The sequence below is a fragment of the Protopterus annectens genome, chromosome 3.part0 (assembly GCF_019279795.1).
Source record: "Protopterus annectens isolate FY-2018-M chromosome 3.part0, PAN1.0, whole genome shotgun sequence".
Lineage (NCBI taxonomy): Eukaryota > Metazoa > Chordata > Ceratodontiformes > Protopteridae > Protopterus > Protopterus annectens.
Window position 1 is genome coordinate 135,477,956 of NC_056731.1, and position 23,172 is coordinate 135,501,127.

General features: G+C 38.1%; 1 protein-coding gene across 1 annotated transcript in view; it reads left to right on the plus strand.

The window, feature by feature from the left end:
- Positions 1-23,172, plus strand: part of MALRD1 (MAM and LDL receptor class A domain containing 1) — a 3,217,568-nt gene that overhangs the window by 269,140 nt on the left and 2,925,256 nt on the right. Inside the window, exon 5 of the mRNA XM_044065510.1 lies at positions 45-412. Coding sequence (XP_043921445.1) covers positions 45-412 — 368 coding nt within the window. The remainder of the gene's footprint in view (positions 1-44; positions 413-23,172) is intronic.

Sequence of the window (23,172 nt, forward strand, 5' to 3'; positions counted from 1 at the left end):
TGGTTGTTTTAATGAAATGTTGTGCTTTTTTGTTATCATTCAAGGTTTTACAACTTCGGGCTGTCAGTAGATACAGCTGAACTGTATTTAGTTATTAATGGAACAGAGAACAAGACTGTCCTTTGGACTGCTTTCTACAATCAGGGAAACAAATGGATACCTGCTCAAATACAAATTGGTCGAATCTCAAGAAGTTTTCAGTTTTCATTTCGAAAGGACAGCTTAAATTCCTATGATGGTGTTACAGCAATAGATGATGTTTCACTCAAAAACTGTGGTCTTCCTCCAGCTGCAGAAAGTTGTAATGCCAAAGATATGTACTGGTGCAGAGACACAAGAGCATGCATCGATCAGTTGCTACTGTGTGACCTCATAGATGATTGTGGTGATAACTCTGATGAAGACAACTGCTGTAAGTGCAACAAAATATATTATAAATGTGACAGCAAGAAATACACTGTCAAAGCTATCTATCACACATAAGCACACACACTCACACATATACATGGAGATGCACACACACACGTGCACACACACACACACACACACACACACACACACACACACACACACACACACACACACACACACACACACACACACACACAGATGCACACAGACATGCAAACACTTACACACAAACACACACACACATACACACACACACACACACACACACACACACACACACACACACACACACACACACACACACACACACACACACACACACACATACACACACACACACACACACACACACACACACAGATGCACACAGACATGCACTCACATACACACACACACATGCACACACACACACACACACACACACACACACACACACACACACACACACACACACACACACACACACAGATCTATATCACTTAATTGAACATTTACTTCTCCAGATAACTAATCATCAAACCCTATCCGTCAAATTTCCTACTCACTGAAGTTCCTAAACATCTAATAGAGATTTACTGATATACATATTTTTTTGGCCAACAGTGCAAATTAAAATATGCTGAACAAATAAACTTCAAACAAAAAACTGTGTTAACACTGTTAATAACACTGGATCAAACCATTCTTCATTAATAAACATATCACACAAAAAGTATTAGTAAAGTACCTTGCAAGCCGATCTCCACAGAAGTGGACATAGCCTAAGTAACTGAAAAGTAAAAGGGAATGTCAGGCTGATTAAAACATGCCCCAAGCTAAATATACCAACTCCAAGATCGTACTACATTGAGGAAATGGGTAAATAAAGAGTAGACAATAAATATCCATGTCATTATCGGTATGAATATTACTTTATATTTACCAGTTGTTGGATGGTGGGTGGAGTTTTTGGCAGGACTTGCTACCACATCCTGCGAGGTATATACTAATACATAGTTACCATTCTCGCATGGCCAACTAAAACATTTCGACAAGATTGCATTCAACATTTAGTAACTTTGGTGTGATAATTAGGTATTCGGCTAAATAAATATTCAATTAACTGATATAGACCCCTCACATACATGCACACATGCACATACATGCGGGTACACACACACACACACACACACACACACACACACACACACACACACACACACACACACACACACACACTGACATATATACACACAGACACACACATGCACATGTAAATGCACACACAAATATATACACACACACACACATGCACACAAACATGCAGGTGTACACACACACACATAGTTGCACACACAAATGCACACACACAAACACGCACACACGCATGCATGTGCAAGCACACACAGATACATATGAACATGCATAAACACACATTCTGTTCTGCCCCATTATGATTTAACTATCATTGCAAAGTCTAGTTTGTGCAATAGATAAATACTGCTTTTAGAGAAGCAAACATTGGATATTGATAGATAAGATAGAGCATTCATGTTAGTGATTAAGACACACAAAGGTTCTGAAGGAAACATACCTGTTAAGCAGAAGGTTCTCTTGACACTAAGCTATGCATTACATTATTCAATGCCACTGGATCCCACTATGCAGTTCAAAAAAGATATAGATTTATTTTTGGAACTTGCAGTAGATGAAGGGATTATTGATGTGGCTACTAAAGGACAACTAGTGGTGGATGATCCTCAGAAGCAGTTTTTTTTATCTGCTACCAAAAATTCATAAATGTTTGGAGAAACCACCAGGAAGACCTATAGTATCTGGTAGGGGTTCATTGACGAGACCCCTTTCCATGTTCTTAACACAATATTTGCAACCTTTATTAAAAATGGCTCATTCAAGATTAAAGGACACCACTCAATTTCTCCAGATTTTGTCTGAGTCACAGTTGGAAATGGGTTGGATAATGTGTACTTTAGATGTCACAGCCCTTTATATGAATATCCCCCATTGGGCCGGATTGGAAGCCCTACAATATTGGCTCGACAGGGCGGATATTTATCTACCCGGTTTCAACACTTTGCTAACCTGTATGGCTGAACATGTACTAACGAAAAATGTTTTTTATTTTCAAGCAGACTGCTTTTGGCAAACATAGGGAACTGCAATGAGGGCTTCATTTGCCTCTATTTATGTGGATCTTTTTATGGGGTACCTGGAAGAGCATCTTATCTATAACCAATCACATAACATCTGTTTAGGGGACATGGATATCTGGCGTAGGTACCTCGACAATTGCTGGTTGATTTGGTGGGGTGATGCTACATATTTATCAGAGTTTATCCAGTATCTAAATGAGAGCAAATGGGGGATGGAGTTTACGCTTAATATGCATCATCAGGAAATTCATTTTCCGGATGTTCGGATAACACAGAACCTGGATCATACACTTTCTACACAGGTGTTCCACAAATACCCCCAGTATAACAGTTTATTGGAGGCAACTAGTTTACACCCCCATCATATTATTAGAAATATACCCAAATCCCAGTTTCTTGGAGTGAGGAGAATTTGTTCAGATCAAGGCACCTACGAACACCACCAACAGTACCTTATACATAGGTGTTGCAGCCATGGATATAAACCTGGGTATGTTAGGACAGCCAGTAACTGGGCAAGACAAAAAAATAGAGCCCAGTTATTGGAATACAAGGTTAAATCAGGTTCGGAGGAGAATGTTGTTAGGTTTGTGACAACTTATGGCCGGAATATCAGTGCCATTAGGAATGTGGTTAGGGATAATTGGAACATTCTTTTGGCAAATCAGGAGTTAGCTAAGATACTAACTCCTGAGTGTCAGTTTTCATATCGTAGAGGTCGTAATTTGGGCTCATATTTCAATCACTGTAAAACTGGGCATACATGTATAGGCTTGGGTCAGCAATTAACATTAACAGGGGACAAATTGTTTGGGTCCTTTCCCTGTGGACATTGCTCATTTTGCATACATATGTTCAAAACCAAGGAATGTTCTAGCAAAAATACCAGCTGGGTGTACAATATAAAATGTTTTGGAAATTGTGGAACAGATTGGGTGGTCTATTTGGCCACCTGCTCTTGCCTCACTTTTTACGTGGGACAAACATCCAGACCATTCAAGATTAGAATCTCGGACCATCTTGGTGACATTAGAAATCGTTTGACAAATGCTCTATATAAACATGTGATATATCACAAAACAGCCAAATTTCGTTTCACAATTATTGAAAAAATATGGGGGGACAGATCCAACAAAATGGGATAGCATGGTATATTGAATAATAAAGAGAGGGGTTGGATTATTAAATTAGGGGGGGGGGTATTTTCCCCTGGTTTGAATGGCCATCTGTAAATGTTTTTTGATGGTTGTATGTATAAATTAAACACCTTGTTAGGAAACTGTGCCTTTAAATACTTGTTTGTCTTACTTAATTGATTAATTAAGAATGCTATTGAAAGTATTCATTATTTGTTAGTGTTGTATCACTGAAGAAGGCCATGGGGCTGAAACCGGTCTGATTTTTTTGTTTATGCCATATTAAATTATATATATGTGCATGTATATATATATATATATATATATATATATATATATATATATATATATACGTATATATATATATATATATATATATATATATATATATATATATATATTCACTCTTTGGTGCTCGCCTCATTTTGACTTTTACATTTTGTTTTTTTGGCCGTTTGCACCTGCCTTACGTGCGAGTACATTGTGTTGGAATTATTCTGACTTGACAGTTACGAAATTTTGAATCCTTGCAGAACAGAACTTTCAGACTATTTCATGTTCACTGCTTATTTGTGCTGAATAATTAAGCAATAACTCGTGAGTGAGTGTGGATATATTGAGGATATTCCCATGGTTGGTGTGGTTTGATTATGAGGGCGAAGCCTGAGTAATTAAAGCCAATCATGGGCAAATCTTCAGATACCAATACCCATGAGTCAGTTATTGCTGTTATACAATGACATTATTTAAGAAAGAAATTATTTATTTTTCTTAAATGTCTATGTATAACAGTGCCGTTGAGTTCTTCGATGCTGTTAGTGCATTTGTTTGCATTTGTTGATGCACTGCATTGACATATGGGTCTTACATTCCCACGCTTGCATAGTATATTAGTACTGTGGAAAACAAGCAACAGAAGAAGGAAGATATCCGCTTTTTTTTTAATTATAACATCTGGACAGTTAAGAGGTACAAGAGAGGGCAGAAATACAAGGAAAATCAGGTATGTTTCTTTAGTTTTGCAGAATGTACCTGATTTTCCTTGTATTTGCTCTGGCCTACGTATGTACCTCTCAACCTCTTCGCTCACAAAATGTGGACAAACCCATAAATAAAGGGGGGACAAAGTCTTCAAAACGGGGACTGATTGTAAATGTTGCTCTTATAAACTTAGAAAGATGTGAAAATAATAATATTTGTATTATTCTGCATTGTCTGAAGGAAAGAACATCTGAAACTGAAATGCGCATCATTATTTAGTGACTTCATTCCTCAGTGATTTGTTGGAAAACCACAAATTTTATGAGGAATAGATTAAAAGTATGAGGTAAAAATATGAATATTTGAGACTAAGGCCTCTGTACCATATACTGATAGAAAAAAAACTCTAGCTGTTCAACTATACTTCTCAAAATATCTCTTGAAACAGAAAAAAATCAATTCAGCCAGATCATGTTTAGTAAACCAATTTAATCTTCCCTCCTAAACTTGTTTCTTCTGCTTTTACATATTACATAATTCTAGTGCTTCTTCAATAATAAATAGTATTCATATCTCTTGTTTCTTACATCCCTCACATTGAGAACCACCTAATGTAATGAAGAGCCTCAACACAAGTGTTTTTCTGCTCCACTTCACCAAACTTACATACCTGAACTCATATATATATATATATATATATATATATATATATATATATATATATATATCAATTCCATGGCAGCACAGCATAACAGAAGGAAAGGAATTCTCAGACAATCGTGTTTCACTCTAATATGAGTCAGCAAGCAAATTCTGAGATACTGTGACATGAGTATACTGTATATGGAGAAACAAATTACAATACACATATATGCCTTCTGACATATCATTTAAGATACACTACTTTCTTAATTTAATTTCATTTTCATTTTCCATCAGCAGTTATCCATTTCATATCTTCTGCTTTGGAATAGGACCACACCTTCTGCTTCCTCTTGACCATTATATTCAATCTTCTTACCATCTTATACTCACTTGTTGTACCTCATCAAATCTTGGTCATATTGCCCTCCTAACATCCAGGCCCCTCCCCCAGTTATTTCCACCATTACAGTGCTTTACTATATAGCTCTTCACCGATCTGGTCAACACTGGAAGAACACCTCTTCTCTCTGCTTCACATACTCAGTTATACACAAATTACAAGTCACTTTAACTCTCTTTCTAAATATTCTTCCCTACTCTTTGCAACAAATCCACAGACCTTTCTCACCTAGTGCATCACTAAAATGTATGTGTGCTCTCTACTTCTCTTCTTACACCAGCAACTCATTCAGGTTGCCTATGCAACCAAACCAAGCTGACTATGGTTTAAGACCTTCTAGGTAAATTCTTTGGGTAGTAGAAGAAAGGGGTTAATGCGATCAGACCACCCACCCAGCAAACAAACAAATACATTTATTTATTTCTATTTGTTTACTGGAATAGTGCACTGATCAGTGCTGACCAATTTCAGGCTTAGGCCAGGTAAAATACAAAACATTTCACAACAAACAATACAGAAATGTAACCAATAACCAATTAGAATAGTAAATAAAATAAACAATAATCATTCTTGGCTAAAAGCAGCTTCTTCATGTTTTATCTCTTTCATATTACTACCATTCCGTTGTGTCCTTCTACTGCTTGCTTATCTTTCAGTTTGGCTTACTCACTTTTCCCTGCTATTTTCAATTATTCTCTATAAATCATTCTTTTTATATCCTTCAGGGCCTAGATATAGATATAGACAGATATCTCAAATTGTGTCCCCACCTACATTTCTGGGCTGCTCATTTTAACATAGGCTGACTGTCCTTTACAGATGTTAGTATCTATACCACTCCATCCACTCACTTTCAGTCAAATCCCCATCTATTTGCAAATTTTGAAAAATGTTTATGTTCACTTCATCCATTTTTTAAGATTACTGCAATAATTTCCTCCTTTCATATTTCATTCTTTCACTGGAGTGGAAATATAAATGTATGTTCCCTAGTAGGAGTTTCTTACTCTCCCACAATCCCTGTATGACATTTATGTCTATCATAGCCCTCTCAGGCCTTTATCCTTTTTATACAGCTAGGCAGTCTCATTCAAATAAATTCCTCTTGATATTCTTCTTCACCTTCACAAGTGTGACCTGCTAAATCAATATGGTACACCCTGAATGTAATCACATACTAGTCAAAAAAACACACTTTACTCAACATTTTCAAACTGAAGCTTCCTAACTCATTCTTCACTTCTTTTCAACACATACACACACACACACACACACACATATATATATATATATATATATATATATATATATATATATATATCTAGATATATGGATATATATAGATATAGATATATAGATACAGATATATATAGATATGTATATATATATTTGTAGATATTTCAGGAGACGGTTAGGGGTGGGAAGGAGGTAGAGCTGGAATTTTGAATTTGTCTGCTAACAGGTTTGCTATATTGTCAGGCTCGGTGAATGTGGCACCATTAACCACCAGTTCAGCACATCGCTGTGTGCTGCTGAGATTTCTGACATAGCTGTAGAAGGACTTCTGGTTATCCTTCACCTGGGAGGCTATATTAACTTCAAAGTTGGCTTTGCTTGACCTAATTAGTCCTCTTAGTTGCCTATTTACTTTGATGAGACAGTGTCTATCTTTATGGGGCCTTCCTGATTTTTGCCATAGTTCTTTTCTTTTTGTTGTATATCATGTTTAATTTGGGGTGCCACCAGGGCAGTTTGTTTCTAAGGCTAATCCTGGGCTCACTCCTGGAAGGTCCAGCATCCTCTAGGCAACCTTTGATATAGTTGTACAGAGTTTCTGAGAGCAAGTCAGCAAAGGCTGCTGTTGTCTTTGGGTTTGGAAGGGCACTGAATTTTAACAATCCATCGCTTAAAAAATGTTATTTGCTTTGGAGTAGTTCCTCTTACTGGATTTAATGGGATTATGGAGTTGATTTTGATTAAGAAGGAGACATCTTTATGGATGGACCTTACTGAGGAGGATGAGACATTAGAGGTGGGGGTACAGGATTCTCCCATATTGGTAAGAGCGACTTTCATTATGCTGGAGCCTCTAGTGCGCATATTGACTATTTGATCAAGGTTGTTTGTATTTACAAAGTCCACCAATCTCTGTGTCAGTATATTTCCAGCCGTGTAGGATTCCCAGTCTATATAGGAGTAAAGTCTCCCATGAGTAGGGTTTTAAGTTGGATGGTAAGTGTCTCCAGTAGGTCCAAGTATGCATTGTGAGATTCTTGGGGCATAAAAGTTGACTCATAGCTGGCTATTATATGGTACAGGATTTTGCCTGTGGTGATCTGCACAGGGAGGAACCCCAGCACATCATCCTGTTTGACCACCCTAAATGAAGGCTTGTTATTGATGCATATTGACACACTTCCACCCTAAGCCCTTGTCTGTGCAGTTACTAGTCTAAAAGGGTGCAAGGCACTGAAACCTTGCACTGCAGGGATACATTCTGCTGCTTTAAACCATGTCTCAGTAACTACACACATATCTATATTCTCAAGTGTGAGGAGGGCTTGGAGAGAGAGAGTAGTTTTATATTTAGGCTCCTGGCATTGAGCAGTAACACCCTGAGCCTCAGATGAGATGATTTTGCTATGTCGGTAGGTTTGTCAAATTGGCATTGCTGAAAAAGGCACTATGGGGGTGAATAATATTTCAGCCAGTTTTCAAAAGCCAAGAGAGAAGAGGTGTAGACCATCCTTGGCAAGGCAATGTAGAACTGGCTGTACAATACTTTAATAATACCTTTCTTAAAATACTAAATAATCTCGCACCCACTAGAAAAATAAGATCAAACTCTAAGCACATACCCTGGCTAACAGAAGATACCAAATCACTACTCAAATGTAGAGACAAGGCATGGTTAGCTTATCATACCACCAACGATAAAAAAAAATATCACCACATATTGACAACTCCGAAATTTAGCTAAGAAACAAATAAAATCTGACATTCGAAATCATTTCCAATCATCTCAATAAAAACACCAAAACAGCCCCCAATAATTTTGGCAAAACATTAACAAGCTCCTCAACCCAGGCTACATCCCTACCCCCCACCTGCCACCTCAAATGTAATAAACCCCATAGCCACACAATTTAACACTTACTTTATTAACACAATCACATCACTTCTGGGTAACCAGTCAGAACAACATCTTACTATACCCACTCCCACATCAGTTTCCCCAACCCCTTTTCATTTGCACCCATCCAAACTAGCTACATAAAACACTCCTTACCAAACTAAAACCCTGCTGCCTTGCAGCAGATCAACTACCCAATGAATTTCTTAAAATTGCTGCCCCTTCAGCCACCTATCCTATATCAGTCCTGTTCAACCATTCTATTCCTGAACAAAATGTCCCCTGTATATGGAAAATCTCCCACATCATCCCCCTACACAAAGCTGAACCCTCTAAAGAACCAAGAAACTATCATCCTATAGCCATCCTGTCCCCTCTGACTGAAATCTTAGAAAAAATGCATTCACAACCAACTTCTTTCCCATTTCCTCAACCACAACCTCCTCTCCTCTAGTCCACTCAACATGGCTTTAGGCCAAAACATAGTACTAGGACTGCCCTATTGTCTTTTACAAACACCATCCAAAAATCTCATAAATGAAGGCCAATTTGTTCCACCTATATTCCTTGACATGACAAAAGCCTTTGGCACCATTTCCCACCAAATCCTCTCAACAAACTGTCATCTTACAGCCTTAGTCCAACTGCCCTGTCTTGTTTCCATAGTTATCTCTTTAACCAACAACAAGCCACCAAATGGGAAAACACCCTTTCCCTCCTGCTACCCATCTCTATTGGAGTACTCTAGGGCTCCATAGTAGGCCCACTTCTCTTTACAATGTTTACAAACAACCTCAGCTCTGTAACACAACTAGCCTCCATTGTCCAATGCACAGATGAATCCACACTTATTTGCTCAGCCCCCACACCCCAGGAACTACATACAAAAATGCAAACTTCCAGGATATAGAAAAATAACTCACAGATCATCAGCTCATACTAAGCCCTAACAAAACCAAGATAATAGTGTTCAGAAATAAACTCAAATCAGGCCAGTCCCCCCTAACAACACATTTCTCAATCAGAACCAAAATAGAACCCACTAGCTAAACCAAACTTCTCGGTGTCACAACAGATGACAACTTAAAATTTAATAGCTACATTTACCTCACCATCAAAAAAGTCCACACCAAGCTAGGTACCCTGTATTGAGCCAAACCATACCTTACAGAAAGTGCCAGAATAGCACTGCCTGCACACAAATGATTTCCACCCTCCTGAATGGATCCCACATATTCACTAACTTGTGAAAAACAGACCTAAATAAACTAGAATCCTGCTATAACAAAATTGCCAAATTCACAACAGGCCACATATACAGAACCCACCACTGCTCAGTACTCTCTAAACTCAACTGGCTAGCGTTCCCAAACCTTCTAACTCTCAATCAAATGACTATAGCCCACAACGTAATTCACCAACCCAACGACTGCCCTGCACTTACTAACCTAATCTGACCTAATATAAATCTCAGGTCACTCAGGTCCTCAAACAAGCTAATGTTAAAAGTTACCTACCCCCATCACGCTCATGGCACCTCCCTCTACTCATACAAAATTGCCAAGCTCTGGAATACTCTTCCTCAGCCCATAGCAAAAAATCCTACCTATCATGAATTCAAACACCTCCTAAAAAATATCTAACCAATCACTGGCTATGCTCCTGCCATACTCCTGGCTAAGTCTACCTACTCTCTGATTATATCTCCTATTTCTGCTCCCTTATTAACTATGTAATACCCAATAGCTAATGTTTTTTTAGCACATGGCCAACGTTTTCTTACTCTTATAATAGCAGCTAGATTGGACTTAGATCCTAAACATGCATAGTGATCTTTTTGTAACATTGTTGTCACTGTTTGTTTAAAATATATTTCATTAATTACTGTATTTTCACACACACTGTTTTGTAACTGTATATTTGTCTTTACCATTTATTAATATTTTCTCTGACTATAATGTTAATACATCTCATACTCTATTAATATTGCAAATATCGTTAGTAGTATTTAATATTTAGTTTTCCTACTTTATGTCATAGTATTTAGTATTTAGTTCTTCTACTGTATGTCAGGAGTTTTTCTCCCCAGGTCTCCTCTGAAAATGGGCTTCTGGCCCAGTTGGACATCACCCGGTAAATAAATGTAATAAATAAATAAAATAAATTCTGTTAGCTATGTCCTCCTAAGATGACAAATATTGGATCCCCTTAGAATGACATGAGAAACACTGCCCGATGGAGAAATCAATATATATATTTTTTTATTGTGGCATCATTCACAGTGATGGTAACATGCTGATAAATGCTAGTTTCATACCAGCCTGAGAAACATAGTCTGAAAACTCTATGATGTCTCTCTTCATATAGTCCAGGGAGGTACATTCTCAGGTCATTTACACCTACATGGACTATGATAGAATCATACTGGTACCTGTGGCATAATGACTTGAGTGCATGTGCAATTTGGCAGATTCCTATTCCACATAAGCAACTGACAGTTATTTTCTCCTTGTTCAGCCTAGTTAGAGGGGCATCAGTATATCTCACAATGGAGACCCCTATGATAAGAGCCCTGGAAGGCGTGTTTGCTTACCTTAGGGGCTTAGTGTTTGGGGCTTCACTGAGAGTGACAGCATGTATTGTGTTACTGATGTTTTTTTTTTTCTGAGTGCCTTTGGTTTATATGTTCATAGGTTCATAGGAGGTTTCTAGGCTAGCGACTCTAGAGCCCTTACGAGCCTAGCCATGTTAATCTCAAGTTGACCCATCTGTCCTTATTAAGTGAAAGTATTTTGAAGAGCTAGTCTATGGTCAACACTGACTCCCCTTGTTCATGAGGGACATGGGTGCCACCCCTGGGTTGAATTTTTGGTCACCCATCAATTTGTCTAGGTTGCGCTTGAATATGGTCAATGAGGAGCTCTGCTTCGTGTGAATTGTAAGTTTGTTTGAGATGAGCAGCACTCCCTGGGAGACATACTTATCTCTCCAGCGTGTTCTCTTATTACCACAGGCCAGGTTAAGATCCCTAGAGTGAGTTACTCTTGTGCCATTAGATTTGTGTATGTACAGCATATCCATCAGGGCAGTGTCATAGACTGCCATGTAAGCCAGGTACATGTCTCTGTCTGCAGCCTATATGATACAGAGAACAGTGATAGGGCTTTTAGTCTGTCTATGTACATCATGGTTTGGAGGCTCTTTATTTTCTTGGTGAGGTGAGGAACCTCTGTGGGCCTCTCCAGCTGCTGCAGGTGTCTGTTGACATACATGCAAAAGAGAGCATTGTACTCTATTAGTGGGTCTGGTGAGGGTCAAGTACAGAGGGGCTAGCATGCTTAGAACTGGATGTGATGCCCTTACTTAAGAGGTGCACAACCCAGAATGATTTCCTTACTACAGAGGAAACTTGGTAGTCAAAGTTCATATTGCTATCTACCTGTGTTCCAAGGTCTCACACCACTGGGTTTGAGCTTAGGGGTGTGTTGTCAATGCTGCCGTTAGTGGAGAATTCTACTTTTCCAACGGAAATAATAATGCACTTTTTTGCATTTATAATAATGCACATTTTTTTGCATTTAGTTTTAGACTGTGACTTTGGCACCAGTAATTTGTCTGTATTAGCCCTTCCTGTATTATATTAATATAATTGATGGACTCAATGATTGCATCTAATTTGCAGTTATCAGTGACCATGATAAGCCAAAAGCCATCTAATTAACTTGGACTTCCAAGAAGTAGATTCTGAACAATAAAGCCTTTTCTCCTGGAACACGAACTCTGTGCTTATTTACACTCGTGCTGGAATGTATGTTGCCTGAAGTTCAATCTAAGCTGAATTTTACATGTTTATATTATACCAATTGTCTTTGCTCTTATATTATAAAAATTATCTTCAAACTTGAAGTGGTATGAACACCTCTGGAAGCCCTTCGTAAGGCTCCCCCCATCTCCCGCATTCCTGATTAGTTTCATCCCAATGTTAACTATGCCAAGCACTATTTTATTATCTCTGCTACACTACCAAACATACTCTTGCTTTTTTTTGCTTTTTTTTCTCTGAAACTAATATTTTTAGCCCTGGTCTAGTATTTAAGCTGTTAATTGGGTTTTCCACACTGACCTGCAGATTATCTGGCTGATAGTTTTTATCTGTAGCCTCTGGTTGTCAGGTCCAACCCAGTTAATTCACCATCACTTTGCTCAGGTTCACTCCATTCCTATGTCCTACCCCCATTCCCACCCACCCCTCTTTCTTTACATTTATACTTCCTGTTACTCTACCAACTCTCCCCATTAACCAGTAGTGCAACTCATATCAATAACAACCCCTACTCTTCTTCCACCAAATTTCCAACTTTAATACAAAAACATTTTCCACTACCTCCTATACCAAAAAGAACAAACTCTAATCCTAAATTTCAACATGAGTCACAAACTAAAACTCTTACTAAGCTTTATTACCCTTCCTACTTTACTATTGTTATTATCCATATTAACCACCCCCTACACCCAATTAAATATAGCTACACCATCTGCAACACTTGCTATACCTTTACAACCTAAACCATATAGCTATTCTAACATCTTACCATCCCTACTAGTAAGCAACACACTACATCTAACCAAACCCCAACGTTACCCTATCAATACCAAACTAAAATTAACTCAATATTTTCAGTATATACCTTTTATAAAAGCACTCCAACCACAAACAGTAATACATCATCTCCTTGCTTTATCTCTGTGTGGAGATATCCATCCCAATCCTGGCCCAAACAACCTGCTAAATAATACTCAGTCCTCTAAAAATCAATATCTATTTCTCATAACAATTAATGCATGAACCCTCAGTAACAAAATTACTGAATTCCATGTCTGGATATGTCACCATTCCCCAGACATAGTAACAATAACAGAAACCTGGCTAAAGACACAAATATCTGACATTGAAAACCTCCCTCCAGGTTACAACATTCTTCATAATGATAGACTCTGCAAAAATGGTGGAGGTGTAGCCATAATTTATCAAGACTCTTTAACAATAACAATCCATCCCAGACCTGTTCCTACTTTCAATAACATTGAGATCCTAATCACATCTCTTCACATAAATCTTAATAAACAGCTCTGTATTGCTGTGATTTACATTTCCCATGTCAAAACATCCCCCATTTGGAAGACTTCCTAAGCTGGACAAAATGAAATATATCTCAGGTAACAATTATTCTAGGTGATACTAACATTAATTGGTAAAACCTAACCTCCAAAGCTCCTGTTACCAGCATAAACATACATAGTTTCACACAGTTTATCACAATCCTACTCATGCTTTAAATACCCAAGCAGAATCTACATTAAATTGGATTCTAGTATCTCACCCCCACTACTACTCCAACACTGACACCCTCCCAAAAACCTTGAGCGACCACCTACCTGTCTTTACCCATAAAACCCATACACAAATCCCAAAACCTCACTCATACAGAACTTCCAGGAATCTTGCCCACTTTGATCAAAACATATTCATCAATATCCTACAAGCTGAAAACTGGACCCCAATAAAAACTTTGCCATTAGATGACGCTGTAGATTATTTCAGTGAAGTCTTTTTAAGTACATTAATTAGCTTAGCTTATCTTTGCTTCAAATGAACAAAGCTTAACCACACCCTCTGGCTAACAAAACAAACTTAACAACCCCCCCCCCCCCCGAGAGACAGAGCAGGGAAAGAATGGAAAGAATGACAAGTGTAGAACTCAAGCAAATGGAGAAAATTATAAACAACTTCATAATACAGCAACAAAACTAGTCATAACTGATAAGAAAACCTATCTGTCCACACAACTATTCACCCAAAAAAATAATCTCAAAATATTCTGGAAATCTGCATCCTCCGTGCTTGATCCAGGAAACATCTAAAATCCATCACCCTCTCCCGACAAAGACCCTCACCTGATTGCTCAAATGTTTAACACCCATTTCATTGGTACCATACAAAAACTAGTCAAGGATTGATCTACAAAAAGCAGTCCTAACTCCCAAACTACCACACAACGGGACCCCATATCTACCTCTATACACACTATGGTTACCTCTGACAGTATTCCATCCACTCTTCCTTCTCACTTCAGCCAGTACATACATCTTTAATTCTTAAATTGCTAATCAAACTAAAACCCTGCTCACTCTTGGTGGATAATTTACCACCTGAGTACTTACAACTTGCAGCCAAAACAGGAGCTTATCCTGTAAGTATTCCAATTCATTCTTCAGTCTCGGAATCTTATGTTCCCCCAACTGTGAAAAAAGTCTATTATAACTCCTTTACACAAAGGTGGTAATACACATGATCTCTCAAATTACTGGCCAACCTCCATACTCTCCCCACTATCAAAAATCTTAGAAAAGTGCATACAAACCCAACTACTAAATCACCTTACTAACAACAACATCCTAACTCCCACTCAATGTGGATTACATCCTGGACATAGGATAACCACAGCTTTACTCTCCTTTACTAATACTGTGCATAAAGCTCTTGATGCTGGCCTATCAACTTCAGTACTCTTATTAGACCTATCAAAGGCTTTTGACACCTTATCACTCCCTAAGTTATTACAGCAATTAGAAAAAGTATGGTGCTCCTTAAGCGTGTAAACATGGTTCTCCACCTACCTAAATCATAGACAACAATCTGTTAGATGGCAAAACCAACAGAGTATCTGGTCAATAATACAGGAGTCCAACAAGGGTCCATTTTAGGACCCTTACTTTTCAACATATTCATTAATGATTATAATAAAGCCTCCCAACAATGTACACTCATCCAATATGCTGATGATCCAACTGTCATCTCCTCTTCCAACAATCTCTCTAATCTTCAAAAGATCACACAAGATGCATTTGCATCCATAGAGACCTGGCTAAATGATGTTCAATTAATGTTGAACCCTAAAACACTAAAGTGTTACTATTTTCATCAAAACATCTAGCCACAGAATTTAAGATTTTTTTCACATAACAATACAGAAACTGAGCAGGTGAAAACTTCAAAACTTTTAGGAATAACAATTGATGACAAACTCTCTTTCAAACAACACATTCTCAATACAATACAAAAAAAAAAAAAACACTTCAAACTTGGCATACTCTACCTAGATAAACAAACATAAAACTAGTAAACACTCTACCTATCCCTATCCCTCCTCTGTGGAAGTCCCATTTTCACAAACCTCTAAACATCTCTTACTAATAAACTGCAGTCCTTTTACTATACAATAGCAAAATCTACCTCCAGCATGCCCAATTGCTCACACCACTGCAAAGCTATTGCAAACTTGTCTTGAATGTCACCACTATTTCTATTACACTTAATTAACTCTCTCCTATAAGCAAATATTTAAAACTAATAACTGCCCTGCACTCCAGTATATCTTACCCATACACCCCAACTAAAACCTTCCACTTTACAAATAAGCTAATTTTAAATTTAACCAAACACAGCAAAAGAGCTGAACAATGCCTATACTCCTATAACATAGCAAACTATGGAATGGGATCCCTTTTTACATTACTTGAGTCCATAAAAGTCTTTAAAGTTGCACTAAAAAAACACTATCTAAATAATCCCACCTGCACCTGTGAATTACAGTATAAACCTCTTTAATCCTATACATGTAACTACTCAGATTCTGCTTTTTAAATCTCTGTTATATTAACTCTTTCCTCTTTTGTATTACTAATTTTCCTACCTATAACCCTATAACAATCTGAATTTATATTTATGATTGTATTGTCTTAATGAAAAAGTATTTACCTTGTATCTTTACTGTATGGTAATATCTATGTACTGCAAAATTCACATCATACCAACACCTCTGTCTTATGTTTTATATATATATATATATATATATATATATATATATATATATATATATATATATATATGTGTGTGTGTGTGTGTGTGTGTGTGTGTGTGTGTGTGTGTGTGTGTGTGTGTGTGTGTGTGTGTAAAATTTTATTTTCTGTGAATTATTTAAATATTGTGGAGCTTTTCCACCCGGCCTCCACTGAAAATGGGTTTTTGACCCAGTTGGACTTTCCTGGTCCACAAATGTCAATAAATAATAAATAAGTAAATAAAGGACCCAGCACACCACCAGTGATGGGTCTACTGGCAGAGGTGGAATCATCAACTTTGACAGTATGCATTCTATCTGTTAGTCAAATGGCTACCCATGTAGTGATGTAAGGGTTAATCCGTAACTAAGATAGTTTTCCAATTATTCCTAAGTGAGAGATTGTGTCAAAAGCCTTGGCCAGGTCAAGATAGGTGGTATGCACTTTCTTAGCTTCATCCAGGGCTTTGGTAACTTTCTCTAAGAAGTTCACCAGTTTTTGTAAGCATGATCTACCCTTAACAAAACCAAATTAGGTTGGGTCTAAAGTTTGAACGTCACCTATGTCCTTGTTGATAAGGTCTGTGATGATTCTTTCCATGGCCTTGCAGATAAGACTGGTTAGACTTTTGAGTCTATAGTTCCCAGGGTCTGTTAATGGCCCCCTTTGTGCAAGGGGATTACTGTTGCTGTTCTCCACTCTGCTGGAACAAAGCCAGTTCTCAGGCAATGGTTAAAGAGAATGCTATGTAGGTCTGCTAGGTCCAGTTTTAGATTGCTTAGTAAGCATCCTTGGATGTTATCAGGTCCCATCGAGGCCCTGCTTTTGGCCTTGGAGAGTGCAGATAAGACCTGATCTCTAGAGATACTAGGCAGAGGACTGGTGTCAGGTGTGCTTTGGGGTTTGACCAGTGGGGCCATGGGGGTGAAGTTTGCAGAAAATCTGTCAACCAGCAGGTTGGCGATTTCCTTTAGTGCAGTATGAGTGGTGCCATCTGTTACCAGTTCTGCACAAAGTTGGGCATTGCCTTTTAAGTGTCGGACATAATTAAAACATATGTTATGATTATCCTTAGCTATGAATGGTATTTTAGCTTCATATTTAGCTTTAGAGGATTTCATAAGATTTCTGATTTGCTTGTTCAAGCTGAGGAGGGAATTCTTTCTCTAATGATTCAGTTACCTCTTATTTTTAGGCATTGGTTTCTTTCTCTTGTTATATAACCTGTTTATATTTGAAGTCTACCAGGGTGGCTTGTTTTTTCAGGAGGACCTGGTTTGATCTGGTCAGGTATAGCCAAGTCTATACAGCAACTTAAGTGTTTGTACAGGGTATCTGAGTACACCTCTGCATTAGGAGTCATTGTTGTCTGTGAGTGTGGGGCATATAAAACTTTTTATACCTTTGCTTAGTAGTCTGAAGTTAGCCTTGGAAAAGTTCTACATTTCTTTTTTCTCCTGTGTGGGTGTCAGGTCCAATAGTTACTTCAAATGAGACAGTTTTATGGTATGACCTTACCAGGGAAGGCATCACACAGGGAAGAGTGCAGTGGCTCCCCATGTTGGTGAGCACTATGTGTAGAACATTTCAACCACATGTGGGAGTTCAGACTATCTGTTCCAGAGCATTTGAATTACCAAAGTCCAAGAACTTCTGGGCAAGCATGTTTGTGTTTATATATGTCACCCAGTTGATGGAAGGATAGTTGAAATCAGCCATGACTCAGGTATTGGGCTGTATGTAGAGTGATTCCAGTAAGTCCAGTTAGGCTGTATGCTTTTCTTGGTTCATGGTGGGGGACCTGTAGTTAGCAATGATGTGGTAGGTTAGAGTTAATTAGACATGGAGTAGTTTGAGAGATCCATACTGTTTGACCAGTCTTGAAGTGTACTTGGCTTTAATGAAGATTGATACCCCTCCACCTTTGGTTCTTTTATTCGCATTTTGAGGTCTGAGCCATTTGAAAGCATTGTAGCCTTACATGGCTGGGGTGCTCTCTGTGGTCTTGAACTATGTGTCAGGGACTACACAGATGTCAGCATCTTCCAAGGTGAGGAGTGCTTCCAGGGAGTCAGCTTCATGTTTAGACTTCTAGCATTAAGCAGCAGAACCTTGAGTTTGCCTCGGGTGGATTTTATTACATTGGGAATTTTGTTGTTTTGACATTGCCTAAAAAGGTACTATGGGGGAGGCAAGCAGCTTTGCCAGTATCCAAAAGACTAGAGGAGACGGGTGCAGATCATCTCTGGCAAAGCACTTTGGCCTGTCAACCATGTCACATGCTGACAGATACTGGATCCCTGTGTACTGACACCAGAAGCTAAGCCAATTGTTGAAGTTGATCATTTTTTTGTATATACAGTGGCATCAACCTGGGATAAAGCAAACTGTTGCTTAGGGCTAGGGTCATACCTACCTGAGAGTTCAGTCATGTCTCTCTTAATGTAGTCCGGAGAGGTGCATCCCAAGTCATTCACCCCAACATGAACTATGACTGAACCATAACAGTACTTGTTGTTGAGTGACTTGAGTGCATGCATGATTTGATGGATCTTGGCACCTGACAGGCAGCTGACTGTGACTTTCCCCTTGTCCAGCATGGAGAGGGGAATATCTGTGTGTCTCACTATGGAGTCACCTATGACCAGTACATTTGGTTTAGAGGTGTTTTGCCTTAGAGACTTATTTGTTAAGACACAATTGTATAAGTTATTATATGTAGTGGTTATTTATTTGTGTAACCAGTGTATGCACGTTGTTTACATTTGGGAGGTCTCTGAACTTTTGGTAGACTTCTAGTGAGTACCTAGATCAATGTCTTGTGTCTTTAGTTTGTGTGAGAGGCAAAGAATGTGTACTGTCAACTTGTTTGGTATCCAGTTTGTTGTTACACGAGAGAAGTAATTCCAATTTCATAGTGTACTTACATCTGTCACACAGGGTATTTGCTTGCTGTAGGAGTAAATGGTTGTAAGTACACATGAGGCAATTACTACATTGCCTCAGTATTCCCATGCCAAAAAGGCTGTCTGGAGAATGATGGGAAACTGTCTTTCCATTATAACAGGTTTTTACCGTACAAGCTATTAGGGAAAGGCGTGGGGTAGATTGTCCAGTTTTTTGTGCAAGGACTATCAAGCTATTAGGGAAAGGATTGGGTTTGATTCACCATTTTTTATAGCTAGGAATATCAAGGGTTGTTAAATTGAGGGTTATGGATGACAGGTGTAGCAACTTTGCTCAGTGCACAACTAAGTTGCCTTTAGTGCAACAGAAAAGCTTGTGAGGGTTCCACTGACAGTTGTCTAGGGAAAACTTTTGTTTCAAGGAGTTTGCTTGTGTATAGTGCACCACTAACTCCCTTTAAGTGATACACAATGATGAGCAAATGTGAGGCTTAAATACAGGTGAAATTAAACAGTTTTAAGATAATCTACCAATAGAAAAGTACACAATGAACCTTCCTCAAGCAATCCTCAGCTCAGACATGGCTGGATCCATACTCTTTTGCCAAAAGGTGCAGGGGATCCTTTCTTAATGCAAGATGGCTGGGTTAGTGTGTGTGTGTGACAAAAACAAGAAAGATTCAGCAAGTCTTAATCTAGACTATGCTATCTAGGCTGAAAATACAGTTAAAAACAAGTGCAGAAAATATGCAGTCACAACAGTAAAAAAAGCAGAAAAAATGCAGTGATCAGATACAATGCAATTTAAACAATGCAGTAGAGACATAAAATATACTTACTTGCTTGATGTAGACATATCAAGTGCTTCCCCAAACTAAACAGACAAGGCTACCTTCCAGTGCATTAAAATCCACTGAACTCGATGTAAATAACAAGTGCTTGCTAGAGTGTAAGGTTGCACTGCTTTACCCAACAGCTGGCTAGGAAATGAATTCAAATCAAGTGACTCACTAGAATAGACAAGGAAAGACAAAATGCATTTTTTTCAATACAAGCACAAAGAAAGGCAAATAAATAATACAATATTATCAACGGCAGTGTAGAAATGGAGGAGCTTATTAAACTCAATCTGCAGTAAGGGTAGGCAACTTAAAATCACCAAGTTTAAAAAGCATGTCAAGAAAGGGGAAGGTAGGTAGAAAACACTAGCAAGTATTTCTCAGGCTATGGATGGCAATTCATTACTGAAACTAAGCAGAAATTCCTTAAAATTCCAAGAGCAGGATAAGTTATTTCTTACACTTATTTCATTGAATTGCTCTTCTGTAATACTTATAATTGTGCTATACAGTTAATCTACTACATTTTGTACTGTTATAAAGCTTTTTACTGTTTCACTGCATTTATGTACTGTTGTATACTGTTTTAACTGTATTTTTTCATTGTAGATACTGTTTCATTCCTCTAATTGCATGTTTACTGAATTACTTAACTGTAAACTGCTTTTTCATACTGAGAGTTTTATTTTCTGTTTGTGAGTGCTCTGTCCGTGCTTTTCTGTGCATTTTTGATTTTTTGAGGTTTTTGTGTTCTAGTCTAGTCTGTTTGCAGTTAAAAGCATTCACTAGAGTCTGCTTGCTTCTTGATCTGTTTAAAACTTTCATTTAGTGGCTACAGCTAGTAGCTGTAATAGTGTGCATTATTTTAATTGCATTGTTATTTAATTACTAAATTGTAAACTGCTTTTTCATACTGAGACTTGTATTTTCTCTTTGTGAGCGCTCTTTATATGCATTTAAAGTGAAATTTCTGTGTTCTGCTCAGGTGGCATAATCTTGATAGAGGCCTGTTGTTGCCCAGGCCTGGTCATTTTGTTTGTTGAGTTTCCTGTGTTTCTGGCAGCCATTTTCTGCTGTTAGTCTGTCTTCATTATTATTGAGAGTAACAGGGTCTCCTGACCTTCTGTAGTACGAGTGATTAGGTAATAGTAAGGGCTAACAGGACTGAGTAGTAATTTGATCTTCTAACTCTTCTATCCTTACTGGTATATAAACCCTGTGTCTAGAAATGGTTGTGCTTGTATTTATCAGGCTGTGGATGGTTATTCATTACTGAAACTAAGCAGAAATTCCTTAAGATTCCAAGAGCAGGATAAGTTATTTCTTACTCTTATTTCATTGAATTGCACTTCTGTAATGCTTATAATTGTGTTATACAGTTAATCTACTACATTTTGCACTGTTATAAAGCTTTTTTTACTGTTTTTTCTGCATTTGTGTACTGTTTTATACTGTGTTAACTGTATTTTTCATTGCTAGATACTGTTTCATTCCTCTAATTGCATGTTTACTAATTACTTAAATATAAACTGCTTTTTCATACAGTTGTATTTTCTGTTTGTGAGTGCTCTAACCATGCTTTTCTGTGCATTTTTGATTTTTTCAGGTTTCTGTGTTCTAGTCTAGTCTGTTTGCAGTTAAAAGCATTCTCTAGAATCTACTTGCACCTTGATCTGTTTAAAACATTCATTTATTGGCTACAGCTAGTAGCTGTAATAGTTTTAGTTCCCCCCTCCCTATTGTTGTGGTGTTCTTATACTTGGTGGCTTTGCAGTTGCTCGCCCATACTGTATATTTGATTTAGGACACTCATCCCAGTCTAGTGTCATTAGTTCATTCAATCTAATAGAGAGAGAACATTTGTGAAGGCCATCCCACTCAGATTCTTAACCTTGAATTAACTTCTGTTCCAGCTTTCTCCATTTCCACTTTACTGAAAAAAAATTCTAAGCTTGTTTCCCCCCTTTCCTGTAACAAGTCTAGTCCAGATACAGATTTTCTGTATCCAGGACTGTTTGTAAACTTCTAAGCCCTCTCCCCTCACTTAACTAGGGTTAAACTATTCCTGGCGCCTTAAAGTCTGCTCTTCAAATTTTCCCTTACAACTAGACAGCTTTTTAGTTTTAGCACTCAAATCTGTTTCTTTGAGCTTAGCACTTGCTCAAAACTCATTGTAAGCACTAAATAAGCTACAAATTACTACAGTACTCAAATTTCCTCACTTGTCTAGAGGAAAACAGTTTTTAGTACTTAATAAATAAGCACCTATCCAGGCATGTCTAAAGGCCATCTCCCAGTTTTTTCTCCTGTTTACCTGATGAATCTGGGTATCTTGGGGCAATGCAGCAATTGTCTCATGTACACAGACAACCCTCTCCCCCTACCAACTAACACTACAATCTGTGAGAGATGCACTTATATAGCCAAACTGGAAGCAAAGCTCTCTTCACCAAATACTGGACTAGACAGCCAAGAGGCGAAGGTAAACACTTGCACCACACTACATTCATCACATAGTCATTTAAAACCTACACCACCAAAACACACACATAGAAGCACAAAACATGTGCCTACATTCACAGAGGCTCTCAATAAAAATCTGCCGAAACAACCGAGACCTCCAAAGCAGAAATGCAAGCAACCTCCACCCCCCAACACAATCCAAA